We start from the raw sequence: 16,029 nt of genomic DNA on the forward strand, positions 1-16,029 counted from the left end.
AAAAAAATGAAGCAGAATATATTGATTAATATAGGTCGTATAAAATTTAACATTATAATAACCGTAATTATACTAAGTGATTTCCATCATGTAAGTTATACTAAGCAGTTAAAGGGCTTCTATTAATTATGTGTATAGTTTTTGAGTCATTTTGAACCCTTCCCTTTTATGTACAGTACAATGATGTACTTTTCGCAATCCCTTTCCTCCCTTAAACCCGTAATTAATAGACGGCCCCTAATAAACTTATTGAAAAAATTTAGAATTATTTTGTAAAAATTTAAATATTATTTTCGGTTAAATATGTTTATAAAAGCCACTAAAGAAATGTAAAATCATATTTATAAAATTATAAATAAGAAACTTAGTTGTTATTATTATTTAATTGTAATTATTATCTTTGGCAATAAGTTCAACATATCAGCGAAACAAAAATATAAAGCATTAAAAATATGTAATAAGTAAAAACTTGTTATAGCAATGCTGCAAAATGCAACAACATGACAGAGCTCGTGTCATCAAGACAAACTGCCAATGTCACAGGTTGTTACATTAAATCAAGCAGAATTAATCAGAATAATTTAATATATATTTAAATCTTTTCTATTTGTCATATAGAATATGGCACTTCCAACATGATCCTCCATATAGTTCTCTATTGTGCTATTTGCTCAATCTCTCTCCAACTCTTTTCCAAACTATCTTCTCCGTGTCTTTCAATATTCAGATATTTAAATTAAATATGTGTATTGTTGTTCTAGGTAGACTTTTCAGTTGTTACAAAAATATATTTCTAAAATTGTTTTCAGTATAAGGAATCAGACTGATATCCAGTCCGGAATTTCATAATATTCAAAGAATTCTTATCTTTAATTTTGATTTCTTAAATTTAATTCACCAAGCTAATGATGTGATATAACTTAAGTTATGAAGTGTATGATCAATGATGCAGACCTGATATCCTGTGTTATAATTACTTAATCTTTAATTTATTTTTATTTAAAAAATATTGGAACAGTCGATAAAAGTAAAATTTCGTAATAAGATTCTCACAAATTTTAAAATAATGCATTAGGAACGTCAAAACTATTAAAACTACGTTACTAATAATTTAATAGTGTAACCAGACGTCCTGTTTTTTCCGGACATTTTTTCCTTTTTGGCTTTGTTTCTGATGTCCAGTAGAATTTTTAAATTGTCATGTTATATATTTGAAAAATTTCTAAGTGTTTTTAGAGATGGACATTAGGTAAATAATTAAAATTTACAATAAATGTATTGATTTACGGTGTAAATTAAATCAGTATTTGATAACTTTATTTTATTTATTGAGAAAAAAATTGAGGCCAACTACATTTTGGAGTATAGTGTCTTTTTTTTTTTGTTTTGTTTTGCTTACCATAAACAATTAATAATTAATTTATTTAAAATTTAAACTCTAATTTATAAATTAAAAACAAAGATTAAAAAAGAAAAACAGTTTATAATTTGTTTCATTAAAAATTCAATAAAATTATAATTTTATAAAAATAGAAATTATATCAGTTTAAAGATATAGGCTAAATTTCTTTTTTCATAATACATAAAAATAATGACAGTCAAAAATTATGCTGATTTGTATTTCTGTTATTGTTTATTTACATTTGTTGCTATGGTGTTTAACATTGATCGAAGAACAATGTGGTTTTACCTAGAAACATTACAATTAATTGCCTTATAAACACTTTCATACGCTAAACTCTTTAAATTTAATTGTTTGAATAGTTACAAATATATATATATATATATATCATTATTTAAACTAATTATTAACTTAAAATTAATATGTTATAAATTATTTAAACGTAATTTATCAAGACGATAATTTATCATAGTTCGTTTTAAGATATCGGTTCACCGAGTGAATAAAACCACGGAGTTGGTCGAGGGTTCGTGCCTGACCAATGGGCTGGACACGTGGCGTTTTCTGGATTTTCTTCACGTGTCCAACAGCCCAGTTTCCCGTAGAAACTGCTTCCTTGACAGATCGTCCACATGTTGCATTACCGATTCTATTCCATTAAACCATATTAAGATAAACTGTTTATTCTAGTTTCATTAAGTGATTTCGTATTACGTGTTACCCGCGACACTTTTCTCGTGTTACGCGAGCAACTGAAATGCAGAAAATTATCTTATTCTATAATTTATAGGTCTAATAATGTTCTTCTTTCCTCTATACTTACGGTAGAGGAAAACACTCTGTCGGTACAGGAAAATACTATGCTATAATATAGATATAATTTAAGGTAACTTGTATGACGACTTTTTTTATGGCGTTTAAAGTACCTAAAATAAATAGTTAAGTAGAATTTTTAAAAATAAATATATATTAAAAATGTAAATGGTTATGTAAAGTAAATATAAAAGTATTATATGTAATCATCAAATCGAAATTCGATAATGATTATTAACTATTAAGTATCTAAATATTTTTTCATCTTTTAATAATGTATTTAGTTGTTTTTTTTCAAAATGGAGTGCATACATATACTACTTAATACAAAACTCAATAATTTAAAATTATAGTATTGAGTATATAAATAGATAAATTATAAGATTGATTTGCAAAAATTTCGAATTAAACTTTTAAAAATGCACAAAATTTAATATTTAAAATAATATTTTAATATGTTAAAGTTGATATTTAAAGTAATTAAATTAATATAAATTTATTAAAAGTAAAAATTAAAAATAAAAACAAAAAGAATAACGACGATCAGAATTAAATATTAGTAGTATGGGTTCGATACATTTTGAAGTATAAAACTTAATTTGTATAGAATTTAATGTGAAGTAACGATGCAAATTGAATTATAAAAAAATAAAGACCGGTACAAAATGGATTACACTCGCGCCCTCTACCATACAGTCCGTACCGTGAACTAACTAGTGTTGACCCGCGTCGTGTTCTCTGTTCATCCTGACAGATAAACACGCGCTCCATTTGAAAGTTTAGAATCATCAACGACGTTAGAAATATCGTGTGTTATCGCAATATATTTTTTTATCTGTAGATAATATACGATCGGCTGTTAGTTTTTTAAAAAATCTGATTGGCTAGTATTTTATATAAATTACTTTTTTAAAGAGAGAACTAGTTTCTTCTACTAAAGAAAGTCATGTTTTCCGATTATGGTAAGTAATTTTTATTTTAATAACAATAATAATAGTAATATCCAACTTAATTTAGATTATCAAGTATTCTGGTCGTTCGTAACGATCTCGTCTTTGTCGTTGACGTCACGATTCTATTCGGTTGATTATACATGTTCGGGTTATCTGCGCGCGCAACGCGGTATAGAATTTTAACCAATGAAATTGTACAATTTTCGAAAGTGCAGAATACGAAAATATAGAGCACGTGGTACGGCACGAGGTAATCAAGATGTCTCGACTTATGTTATCATCGGAACAAATGGAAATGTTGGTAACCGAGTTGCAAAAGCGTCCATATTTAGCTAAAGGAAAATTGGACGGAAATATTTCCAAAAATACTTTACGAGATGGATGGCAAGAAATTAGGGATAAAGTGAACTGTCTAGCTGATGGTCCACTGATCGAAGTGGAACAATTAAAAAAAAGATGGAGTCAGTGGCGTTCCCCAACGAAAAGTAAAGCGGCTGCTTTAAGGAAAGATATACTTAGAACAGGTGGAGGGAAAAGAAGTACTCCACCATTAACAGATCTTGAAGAAAAGGTGTCATTAATTGGGAACGAAGAATTTGGATTGGAAGAAGAAAATTTATACGAGCTTGGAGCTTGCACTACAAGTTCCGTTGAACCTTTACATAATGTAAGTAATACCTTTTTATTTATAAATTCATTTTTTATATATTAAATATAGTCTATATATATATATATATTTATATTTATATATCGTAGATACAGAATATAGTTTCCGAAGGAAATGATGTGGAACCACATCGTGAAATAGTTGAGAGGGAAGATCTTGAATCTGCAAGTAAGTTATTTATTATGTCAAGTAATTATATTTCTTGACTTCAAGTTTATTTAGTTTTAAAATTAAATGTTTTAATCTTCCCGTTGTAATGCCAGATTCTGGATGTCGTCGTCGTCGTCACCGATCTTCAAATGAAGATACTGTAACTTCATTTATAGAGCAATCTGCATCTAATCAAAATTCATTATTAACAAGGTAAACCTTATAATCTTTTTGGAATTTATTTTACTTTGAAGTTGACTTCATTGATTAAAATATTAATATAGTTAGATAAAAATATTAAAACATTTCTCTTTGATTAAATGCTTTGTCTAGTTTCATTAAAAGTATCTAGTCATTTATGTGTATATATATATATATACATTTTTTTTATGTAGGCTTTCATCTATAGATGAAAACCTAGCAGAAAATAATGAACTAATAAGACGACAAAATAATATAATGGAAGAGAAAAATATTCTCAAAGAAATCTTGCAAACTCTGCAAAGGGTATTTATTTTATATAATTGTTTAACATTTTAATACTTTTTAAAAAATTTATTGAGTAAACAATATTTTTATATTTACATGCGTGTCTTCTTTTTTCAGTTTGCGTGATGTGTTCGTACTGCTAGCCAATTTAAACAATTTTGTCTGTCTCTTTTTTTATTTTATAATGTACTTAGAAATGAAATAAATAATAAATAAATATTTCTAAATAATAACTTAGTGTGTTTACTTATTTATTTAGTCTCTAAAGAATAAAGACTGGAAACAAAATTAATTCACTTTTTTCATTCATGTTTATTTTAACAGAATCTCTGTAATATTAACTGTTGCCTGACATTTACAGCATTCTGATTTGCAGAATGTTCCATTTTATTTATGCTATCATCATCATCATCATTTCCACAGATTTCTTCTGAAGGAATGTTAAATGCTACACAAATGTTATGTAAAATAGCACAAGCCATCACTATTTTTGCTGATTTTTCTGGAACATATTGTAATCCTCCAGCTGACTTCAAGTCAAGGCATCTGAATCTAATAATTAAAAATAAGAATTTTAATATATAATTTTGTAAAATTAGTAAATTGTTAGTAAGAAAAATGTGAGAATTTCTCATACCTCTGCTTTAAAACACCAAAACATCTTTCAATGGTGTTTCTGGCTTTTCTGTGAGCTGCATTGTAATTTAATTCTGCAGCTGCTGATGGATTACCTACAGGTGTAAGCAGCCATGTTTCTAAAGGATAAGCACTGTCTCCTGTAAACATAATTTAGAGAATGGTATTTACTTTTTCATACCAAATTAATAAGAAAATAATGTCTTTACATTTTTGTTTTAGTTTGGAATTACATGACACCGAAATATTTCAAAAGACAATATGTCTGTGAAATATATGCTTACCAAGCAACCATAATCCTCTTCCTATTACTCCATCTTCAAAGTTTTCCTGCAGAGTAGAATTTCGCCAGATAAAAGCATCATGCATGCGCCCCGGATACAATGGGTTAATATTCAAAATTCTCAACTGAGAATCACACACCTAAAAGCATAATTTTAGTCTTATTACAATTGAATAATAGTTGTTTATATCTTGTATTCAAGTGATATTGATAGTGAAATGAGTGATTTGACATAGAAATTTAAAGATACCACTTTATTAAAGACATTAATTTTATTTATAGTTAGATGGTTAATTTGTATAAATACTTACAACTTGAACATTAATAGAATGAAATCCTTTTCTATTGATAAATGATTCTTCATTATATTTGGAGGCTGGAGGTGCCTTGATTGCAATATGAGTGCAATCAATAGCTCCTGCAATAAGTAAAGAAATAGTAAAAATCATCATATAATTAAATAAGAAACTTTATCATTTTATACACTAATTTTAAAATTATAAATTGTAACAGCTATTTAAAAAAATAAAAGTAATTACATACTATATTATATTCTAATGAACAAATAAAAACAATTTACTCACCCACAACTCCTGGCATTTGACTGATGATAAAAAATCCAGAGGACACATCCAATTGTTGTTCTCTACTCCTAGGAAAAGAAATTTTGTGTCCCAATCGGCGGATGATACTGTTGACTACAGATGGCATAATTCGGGACACTGTCGACTGGGCAACTTTAAGTTGGCAGTGATCACCGACATTTCTTTGAAATCCACCAGAAGCAAAAAATTGTAAGGTTATCAATAACTAAACTTCTGGTGGAATTACGGTCCGTGACTTTCTCCGGACTAAATCATCCCGCAATTCGTTGCACAGCCACGCGGTAGCTTCTTTCATTAGACGAAATCTTGAACGAAATTCATCATCATCTAAATCAAAAGCGTTATCTCTATCGCGAAATACTCTTTCTCGAGATAGGGAACGTTTTGTGATACGATCGTATAGCACGAGTAGCATGGAGTCGTCCATATTGGATATAACGAAATCGAGGCGAAAGACGAAAGACCGGCTGAAAGACAGCTATCCGCTCGTCTCTGATAAAAGAGAGAAGCGAAGAGAGAAAAAGTTGTCCAGAATCGCGTTTAGAGAGACGCGACGATCTCTCGAGACGTAAACAAATGATTAGCCAATCAGCGACCGGCTTGGGAAAGACGAGAGACGAGAGACGATGACCAGAATAGGGCCCCTAGTTTCTTCTACTAAAGAAAGTCATGTTTTCCGATTATGGTAAGTAATTTTTATTTTAATAACAATAATAATAGTAATATCCAACTTAATTTAGATTATAATTTTTCTAGGTTAATGTTACCTATGGTAGCGAACATGGCTGCTCTGAAACAGTGGGGACGCACATTCTAACCTAACCTATTCTAATAAATTATCATAATTATTGCCAACCAAATTATTACAATAGAGGTAATTTATTAGAATAGATTAGGTTAGGTTAGAACGTGCGTCCCCACTGTTTCAGAGACGAGCCACCATGTTCTCTACCATAGGTAACATTAATCCAAAAGGATTGTATAATGGTTATACGTATAATTTTAAGTATATAAAAATTTATTCTGTGGTAATATTGTATGGTGATAATTTATTTATAACACTTTTTTTTTAATTACAATTTAAAAATGGCTTTTACATTACTTTCAGATAAAATTTATAAAATATTCGGAAAATGAAATTATTACTTATCAGGATGTGTTTTTCTGGCAAGATTCTAGGACCGAATGACGCAGTGGGGACGGGGGGCAAATTGTCGACCTCCCCTGGGGGAGCAAAAACGACTGCTCAGGAGCCCTTTTATGTAAATATGTAAATAAAAATTACTCTGTATAATAGCTGTGTAATTACAATTATTTATAATAAATAAAAAATGATATAATTCTTATATTTGACTGATTTATATTCTGTAAATTTTAAACAATAGAAGCATTTATACTATACTGAAATAAAACATTCTGTTATATTTTTAATGTTTAAAATTTATGAAATACTTGTACAGTACATATTTAGTGACAAATAATTTTTACAAAGTACAGTACATACAAATAGTTAAAATGAACATAATGTTTATTTTGCACAGAATGACATGCAATAATTATCTAGTATATAAACGGAACTTCATATCATATGATTTATGAAACCAGTAACCATCTTTGTTGCTAGAAGAAACATATTTTAGTAATTTGTAAAATAAATTAAAATTTTGCATAAAGTAAATAGTTAAAAGACTTTCCTGAAATGTGAAAGTTACTTGGTAATAATATATTGGTTGAAAATAGATTTGATTACTCTATCACAAATGGATGGCCCTGAAAAGTGCCTTTTTTTTATTGTGAAATCATTTATTGATTTTCTGCTTCTGTTATAGAATTCCTTAATGAAGCAGCAATTTCATGCAAAGCAGCAACCTTGTTTTTCTGCTGCTGCTGCCTTCCTTTCTTCTGCTGTTACCTTCCTTTCAATATTTTTTGCAATTTCACTCATTGCTTGTTGTATATTTTTTGAAGTGAGCAACTTTTCATCTTCAGTTCTATTAAGGCTTTCTGCCATACATTCCCCAACAGATTTTTCATGTTTTCTTTTTTTTCCTGGTCATAAATTTTTTTAAATTATTTAACAGATAAAAAAATACTTAATATTGCAAAATAATATATCCACTTACTGTTAACATTTCTTAATTAATGAGGTATTCAAATGTAGTTGGAGATAATCAGTTGGGTTGCAATCACTTGGAGACAGTTCAAAATATGCATTTTGATGAGTAGATAGACATTCTTTTAAGTATGCACTTTCACTTAGAGAATTATTATTATCCATCATAGAGTTTAATAGCAAGGTTGAGGCCGAAGTTTTCAATGCGAAAATATGTACAGTACGTCAGACGTTCAGCACCGCTTTCCTATAAGCCTAGAAGTTTGGAAAGTCAGTGGAATTGTGCTCGGCATTCCAAATGCCATTGTCAAACTTCTAGGCTTATAGGAAAGCAGCGTCGAACGTCCAACACACACGTTTTCGCATTGAAAACTTCGGCCTCAACCTCACTATTAACTCTTGTGCACTTTTACTCATCTCTTGTGCCCCATTTGGTTCCTATAATATATACAATTCCTATAATTACTGTAATTTAATAGGCATGTTTTAATTTCAATATGATTTTTATTACCTGAACTCCTGCCTCATCAACTTGGGATTCTTTGTAGACAGCAGTAATACTGATTAAATTTAACTCTTTCTTCAACTTCAGTTAATTTTTGATTAACTGAAGGCCCACCTCCTGTTTGAAATGTTGATTTTTTTTTTATTTGTGAGGCTTTACTTTTAATGTTTGCTTTCCAGTCACTCCATGTCTATGCAAATATTTACATTTAATAATATGTATTGCATTTGACATTTAATCATAATACCAATTCTAATTTGGTTATAAGGTTTATAGCAGTAGAAATTGCGGCAAAATAAAGTTTGTCATTTTATTCTTAATGAATGAATTAAAAAATACATTAATGACATGAAATTATATAGAAATATACAAAGAAACTTAGACATAATTTGTATAATTATAAAATGTTAGCAGAATATAATAATATAAATTTTTATTTTGTAGATTTTATCAAAGTTTAATGTTGGCTTTAATTCATTAGTTTTTTTTTTTTTACTAAATACTATTCTATATACATAACTTACAGTACACTATACACTATACATAAATTTTAATTTTTAAAAACAATATTTGCTTAACGGATGGGCTGACAAAATAAGACCCAGTAAATTATTTAAAATACTAAACGGTTAATGTGTACCTAGGTAGTCCAAAATGGCGGCTCGTCTCTGATTCCAGCAATCAGAAGATGGAACAGTGGGGATGCACATTCTAACCTAACCTATTCTAATAAATTACCATAATTATTAGCAACCAAATTATTAGAATAGGTTAGGTTAGGTTAGAACAGTGTTTCTCAAACTTTTTTGTCTGGTGGCACACTGAAATTACTAAACAAAATTCACGGCACCCCTATTATTATTATTATATTTATTATTATTTTTTTTTTTTTTTGCTTTTTTACGGTTAGTAAAGATATGAAGGATGAAAAGTCTTTGAAAAAAAATAAGTTTTTTAAAGTAAGTTTATTTCCAAACAACATAAAAACATTCAAAACAAAAGTTATTATTATAAAGGTATCTAGCAGTGGCGTGCCGTCATTGGAAGCGATGGAAGCGCCGATTCCACCTTCCAATGACCTTCCCTTGAATTTTATAAAATATAAATTTTCATATTTTAACGTACTTTGAATTAATTAAAATTAATATTTTATTATAACTGCATTATGTATCTTTTACAAATTTCTATACAACATGTGAAAAAAAAACGATAAGATTGCTATTGTATATTCGAATAATTCGGTGGCGGAAGGAATGTCGAAACCGGGTCAGTTTCTAATCAGCCAGATTATATAGGCATTAGCACATGCGGTTTAAAGTGCACCAACCTCACCCGGTTTACCTGGTAGAAGCGACACACTCGTAAAGAGTACAGCTTTATATCCCGGAGCGGTTGTGGGCTGTTAGCCACCTGCCTGTCAACTTCCAAGCAGCCAGATTATAGGCATTGGCGCATGCGCTTTACAGAGCACCAACGTCACGGTTTAGCTGGTAGAAGCGACACACGCGTAAAGAGTACGCGACTTTATACCCCGGAGCGGTTGTGGGCTGTTAGCCGCCTGCTAGATATTCGGCCATTCTCGCCCGATTATGTGAATCACGAGCAGACTAGATCAACGACGGGCAACCCGCGGGCCAGCTACGGCTGGCGAAAAGTTTCTATCCGGCCCGCGAGATCTTTAATAGATTATTAAATTGGAAAAATAACTAATTAATAGTTATTTTTCCAATTCTTTGTAATTTTCGAAAACGATAAGAGAAATAAATGTAGTAATTAACTTTTTATTTATTTATTTCATATTTGCAGACTAAAAAAATTACGAGTCACAAGAAGGCGTCAATTAACTACTACGGCGCGGAAAAAAACGTAAAATTTATTCTGGCCCATGTTATAAAAAGGGTTGCCCACCCTAGACTAGATTTATAACAACCCAACCGATAGGAGTTTACTGGCACGTTTTTATGATAGTTCTGTAGAGTTGACAAGAGTTTAAAAAAACTCCATTAAATATATTATTTTTTTTTTTTAACTCTTTCCGCCCTGTGGGCACTAAGAGGGCCTCTTTTAGTAGGCCCATTATGGGTTCGGCCAGGCCCACAATGGGGCGACCGGGTGGTGAGGGACGGGGCCCGACATATCCGAACGGACCACCCCCCGAAAAATTCCTGGGGATTATTCGACCCGTTCGGATTCGATCCCGGGTCCCCCAGAGCGGTAGGCTGACACCTTGACCGCTCGGCCATCCGGCCTCCCATTAAAATATTTGATATATTTATTCTGCGTTTATTCCGCTCTCCCATCTTATATTACTTACGGTGATATTACGATTTAGTATGTCCCATCTGTAAGAGGATGCAGAAAAAACGTGTACAATTCTAGTACAGTGTTAAAAATTAACTGTTACTTTGGCAGCATCATTTACAACCAAATTTAATGAATGAGACGTACAGTACATACAATGGTACAAAAAAAAGCTCTAGAATTTATTTTCTTTAAATTTACGATTTATATATCCGTTGTCATAAAAATTTGTCTTTCCACTGTTTTCCCAAGACTACAGATATTCAGGTACAAAGTAACTGGTTTCGACTTATTTCTACTTAAGAAGTGACTAAATAATTAAGAGAGTAGGGAATGGGGACATAAATAAAACCCTGTTGAAAGAGCCAGAATTTTACTTCAACAAAAGCTTAACAGAACCAATCACTCGCTCAGTACAGTGGGAAACTGATTTCCGTGTACACCTGGTATTAAAACGAATGACTATTAAGTTTAACATAGTTAGATTTTTACAGCTACGGTGAGAAACGTTTAAAATTTACAACAGCCCTGTGGCGTCCTTTGAGATATACTAGTGATGCGACAAAAGAGGCATTTGACATTGACCGGTATCGGCACCCTCGGGATTTGGCACGCACACACTCACTACACACCTACCTGGACCGTCACTAGTTCCATCCATTAGCTACTCGTATCAAGATATTTGACTAAGTGGATTGTTTTAAGATTTAAAAAGTAAAGAATATTTTATGTTATTTTTATGTACGTTTCTTTACAAAGCTATATTTTAATTATAATTTTCTTTAAAAGTATATTAATACAATCGAACAATACATTGTACCAGGTATGTATATCCACCGCACATTTTATTTCACCGAGTAAGTTTTTATAATTTATTTTTAATTTTAGCCCTTATATCGTGGCTAGCGATTCAGAATGTAATTGTGATATTGAAAATACATTTAGAGAAGTCTACAGTTTTTACTGGCTTATCAAACAAATGAATACGAATGGACCCTAGACCAGTGATTCTTAACAGGGGGGCCGCGGCCCCTGGGGGTCCATAAGAAGTTTGCCGGGGGCCGCCAAATTATGCAAAATTTCCTTCAGAATATAATAAAAAGAAAATTGATGTATAATCCGAATATCGTATTGAAAAGTGAAATAACAAAGATAAAGTTTTCCTATTTAGTTTTTATTTATTTATTTTGTATTTCTTCCTACATACAACTTTGTTAGTACAGAAGAAATAAACGTACTGTAAATATGCTACTTACACCGCAGTATTTACTTCTTTTATTCCAAAGCAATTTTAAGAAACTATTAATGCTTGGAATTTTAAAAATAATTACGAAAAATAGTAGGCTTTGAAAATTTAAATATTTTTGCAAAAGTTATGCAAAATCCTTACCACAAGTGGGCGTTTTAATTTTAGTTTAGTTTTAGCATCGACATTGGATCGATTTATCGACATGTTTCTTATTTTATTTTCTGTTAAAAATTAATGAGTTTTCATGTTTAATTGTGAAGTTTGAATGTTATTTAAATAGATAATGAAATAATAAAGTTATGATTTACATTTATTATATAAAAAATAAAGCAATAATAAAAAATCAATTTATTATAGATAAATTATCAAATATAAATTATTTTAAAAAAATGGGGGTCTCAAAAAATTATGAAATATTTGGTGGGCCGCGAGTATAAAAAGGTTAAGAACCACTGCCCTAGACCATCACTGACGCGCAATTAACTGATTGCCCCTGGAAGTCGGCTTCTTACAGAAACACAGCTTCCCTGTCATCAAATGTCACGGCACGCCACTGGTATCTAGTGATAAAATGAGCTCTCAATTTTTTATGATTTACTAGTGCTAATTGATTCCTTAGCTTTGCTACCAGTAACCACTTCTTGATCATTAGAATCTTCACGTTTTCTTTTTTTAATGAAAAAATTATTCATGATATTGAACAACATAATTAACTTCAATATTTTATTATAAAATTTAATTACAAGTTAATAATTTATTTTTTCTTGTTGTAAAGAAGAAAAATATTTTTATATGATGCTTTTTCGTTATTGTCTGAACATATAACAATAATAAAAACAATTACTGCATATTGCACTTCTACTCGCTGCAGGAACAGAAGAACAGACAACTAGTAACTAGTTAGTTTTTTTTCTAGTATTTACGTATCGCCAATTACCAAGTCACTGAGACAAGTGGTGACGTAACAAGATTAGTAGAAAAAAACCAATATTCATTTTTTTATAATTGTTTTAATTATTTATTTAATTTAATACTTTAATTCCATTATTTTAAGTAATCTTAATTTAATTATTTAAAAATTTTGCGGCACCCTTGTGGTGTACTTGTGGCACCCCAAGGTGCCGCGGCACCCGCTTTGAGAACCACTGGGTTAGAATGTGCATCCCCATTGTTCCCTGTCTTCTGATTGCTGGAATCGGAGATGAGCTGCCATCTTGGACTACCTAGGTACACATTAATCTACTAAACATGCAACATATATATGACTATCACCGTTGCTTACAAGATAAGAGAGGCTATTGGATTTTGAGAATGCGCAGGGGGACAAAACGGTTTCTCACGGTGGCCGGCAGGGGCGCTGCTACACCCCTAAAACCTGAGTTGCAATGAGTAGAAAATGCTTCTTAGTGCCTTGTATATATTGTTGCTTATGAGTAACGGGTACGTTTATTCTGATTTATACAAGAGAAAATGTGCAACTGGATTACGTATTAAATGCATTTGCAATCCACTTGTTTATGGGGTACACAAGTGAAAGGAAATATTACTACTCCCTTGAGAAAGTTACTTTATGAAACAATATTGTACCTGTCAGCTGGTGCTCCTGTTTTTTATACTTAATCTCTGTAAAGTGAAATGTTTTGTCTACAAGGACTATATTAATTATGTAGTAGTATATAGTCCTTGGTTGCTAGGAGAGTGTTCTGAATCATGTGATGGAATGCAATCGATGTAAATATACCATGGTTGGAAAGTGAATAGGGGCGTAGTACTTTGTCGTCTTTTTGTTTTATTATTGCTGAATTAAAAAAATATAAGTAAAACAGAAGGCAGAGTTAATTTATTACAAACAAATGGATGATATCACGTATATTGACTTATCCTTGACATTCTTTCTTCGTTAATAAGTTCAGGATATACATTTTAAAGATTATTCCTTCATTCCTTCCCACATAAAGCAGCTTATTTAAATCGTTTTGTTAAAGAAGCACTTTCTCATACTCAGAATAACTCAAGAGGATATGGATAAGCAGGATATATCCTCCTTTCGCCTGGTTTATTTGTTCTGTATAATATTTATTTACATTTTTAAAATATTTTAAGAATCATATGATATATTATCATAATATGGCATGATTAAATTGATAAAGCAGAAGGCATAGTGCTAATTAGTTTTAAATGACAAATGCTTTCATATAAATGATTGATTGATAAAATCATATTTTGTATTTATTTATTTTTTAATATTGCTGACAAAGATAGAAAAGAGGAGTATTTTAAATGTTTTTGTGTATTGATTTGAAAGAAGTAATGCATATGATTCTATCATCTAATCTTTCATAAAACAAACTTTGTAAATTTCTTTAACTGTATTTATCATATTTTTGCTTTATATTTATATTTTTTATAAATTTATAAAAATTTTCAAGTGTCTTACATTTGATTTTAAATAGAAAAAAATCTTATTACATGATGTAATACTTGGTTTCAGTTACATGTCATATCACATAAAAGCTTATGATTTGTAGAAAAATAAGAGTAACTATGAATTTCTTCAGTAGTGAAATAATCTAAAAAATTTCTCATTAATTAAAAATCAATAATTTAAGAAATCATATCTCAGGATTTAGAATGCATGAAAAAAAAATAATTACTAGTAAGCAATAATTTTATATTTTATACTAGTAAGCAATAATTATTTAAAATTATTACTAGTAAGTAATAATTTTATTTATGGAAAGAGATATTCACATAAATAATTATTTTGGTTAATAGACTTTTACTAAATTCTTATAACATACCATGTAAATGCATAAAAGATAAACATATAGACTATATCTATATCATTATATATTCATTAGATGCAGTTTGGGTTAATAAATATAATGTGATTAAAAAGTTTACACAAAATTTTAAAGCCAATAAAACAACTGGGTAGTTTCTACACTCGCAAAATATTTATAAACAAAATATATAATCGTTATTTTAAATTTCAATGGATTTGACAGCACTTTAGCCAGGGAATACTGCCTTAGCTGGTATGCGTCCGTCTCTGAATAGGGGTGTTAAGACGCCACCTAGCGACAATATTTAGCAACACTAAACGACCCTCTTTTCGAAGCGAAAAGTTCAGAATGCGATAGCCTTTCTTATCTCGTAAGCACCGCTATCACTTACTTTTCGCCATCTTTCCGGATCTTTTTGTGAGCCGACTCCATCGAAATTCAGACGGTCGGCTATTTCTTGCCACAATTTCTGGCAATCTTTACGGTAAACGAAGAATCTAATTTACCTGACATTAATTTAGGGTGTTCTTCCATAAAATTAACAAGCATCTCGAACTGGCGACTTGTGGTTCGCTGGCTTCGTTGTGCTTTTTTAGACATTTTAAAACAAAACTAAAAACTATTTCACTAGCGCTGCTAAAAAGCAAGTGCTAAAAGTACTTGCTACGACAATGCTAAAAGCAAGTGCTTCGCTTAGAAAATGGCGGGTTGCAGTCACGTGACAAAAATACAATGTTAACTAAACTGCGATTGGTTAAAGCGTAATAGCTATCGATAGCATGGAACCCAGACGCACCTCGACCCATAGCGAAAGAGCGCGTTTTTTTATGCAGCGAAAGTGTAGCGAAATGACGTCACGAGCAGGTTGGCCATTTAGAAACGGGTTTCAGAGGATTAGCTGTAAAGCGCTTCTCGAGCGCTGCAAAAAAAAAAAAAAAAAAAAAAAAAACGCGCTCGAACCCACTTAACGAGGAGCACAGAATAGCGATTTGTCTAAAATTCGTTAACTGCCTTTCGGTAAGGCAGCGGTTCCCAACCTTTTTTTGACCAGGGACCACTTTGATTTCATTGTTGTTA

At 30.8% G+C, this 16,029-nt stretch overlaps 1 protein-coding gene and 3 long non-coding RNA genes across 4 annotated transcripts; 2 read left to right on the forward strand and 2 right to left on the reverse strand.

Annotated features, from left to right (window-relative positions):
• The first annotated feature begins 3,427 nt into the window (after positions 1–3,427).
• Positions 3,428–4,202, forward strand: LOC136973439 (uncharacterized). Its single transcript, XM_067268161.1, has 3 exons — positions 3,428–3,835; positions 3,925–4,003; positions 4,099–4,202. The coding sequence occupies exons 1-3, from the start codon at positions 3,428–3,430 to the stop codon at positions 4,200–4,202; spliced, it is 591 nt and encodes a 196-aa protein (XP_067124262.1).
• A 207-nt stretch (positions 4,203–4,409) lies between these two features.
• Positions 4,410–4,707, forward strand: LOC136973462 (uncharacterized). The gene is made up of 2 exons (XR_010880497.1): positions 4,410–4,492; positions 4,592–4,707. It is a non-coding gene; the product is annotated as an uncharacterized lncRNA (long non-coding RNA).
• A 59-nt stretch (positions 4,708–4,766) lies between these two features.
• Positions 4,767–5,176, reverse strand: LOC136973463 (uncharacterized). Its single transcript, XR_010880498.1, has 2 exons — positions 5,112–5,176; positions 4,767–5,026 (listed from the first exon to the last, which is right to left on the reverse strand). It is a non-coding gene; the product is annotated as an uncharacterized lncRNA (long non-coding RNA).
• A 3,232-nt stretch (positions 5,177–8,408) lies between these two features.
• LOC136973450 (uncharacterized) lies at positions 8,409–15,585 on the reverse strand. Its single transcript, XR_010880495.1, has 3 exons — positions 15,344–15,585; positions 8,623–8,806; positions 8,409–8,549 (listed from the first exon to the last, which is right to left on the reverse strand). It is a non-coding gene; the product is annotated as an uncharacterized lncRNA (long non-coding RNA).
• Positions 15,586–16,029: the final 444 nt, after the last annotated feature.

The sequence above is a fragment of the Centruroides vittatus genome, unplaced genomic scaffold (genome assembly GCF_030686945.1).
Source record: "Centruroides vittatus isolate TY-2023 unplaced genomic scaffold, ASM3068694v2 contig_3175, whole genome shotgun sequence".
NCBI classification, from domain to species: Eukaryota; Metazoa; Arthropoda; class Arachnida; order Scorpiones; family Buthidae; genus Centruroides; species Centruroides vittatus.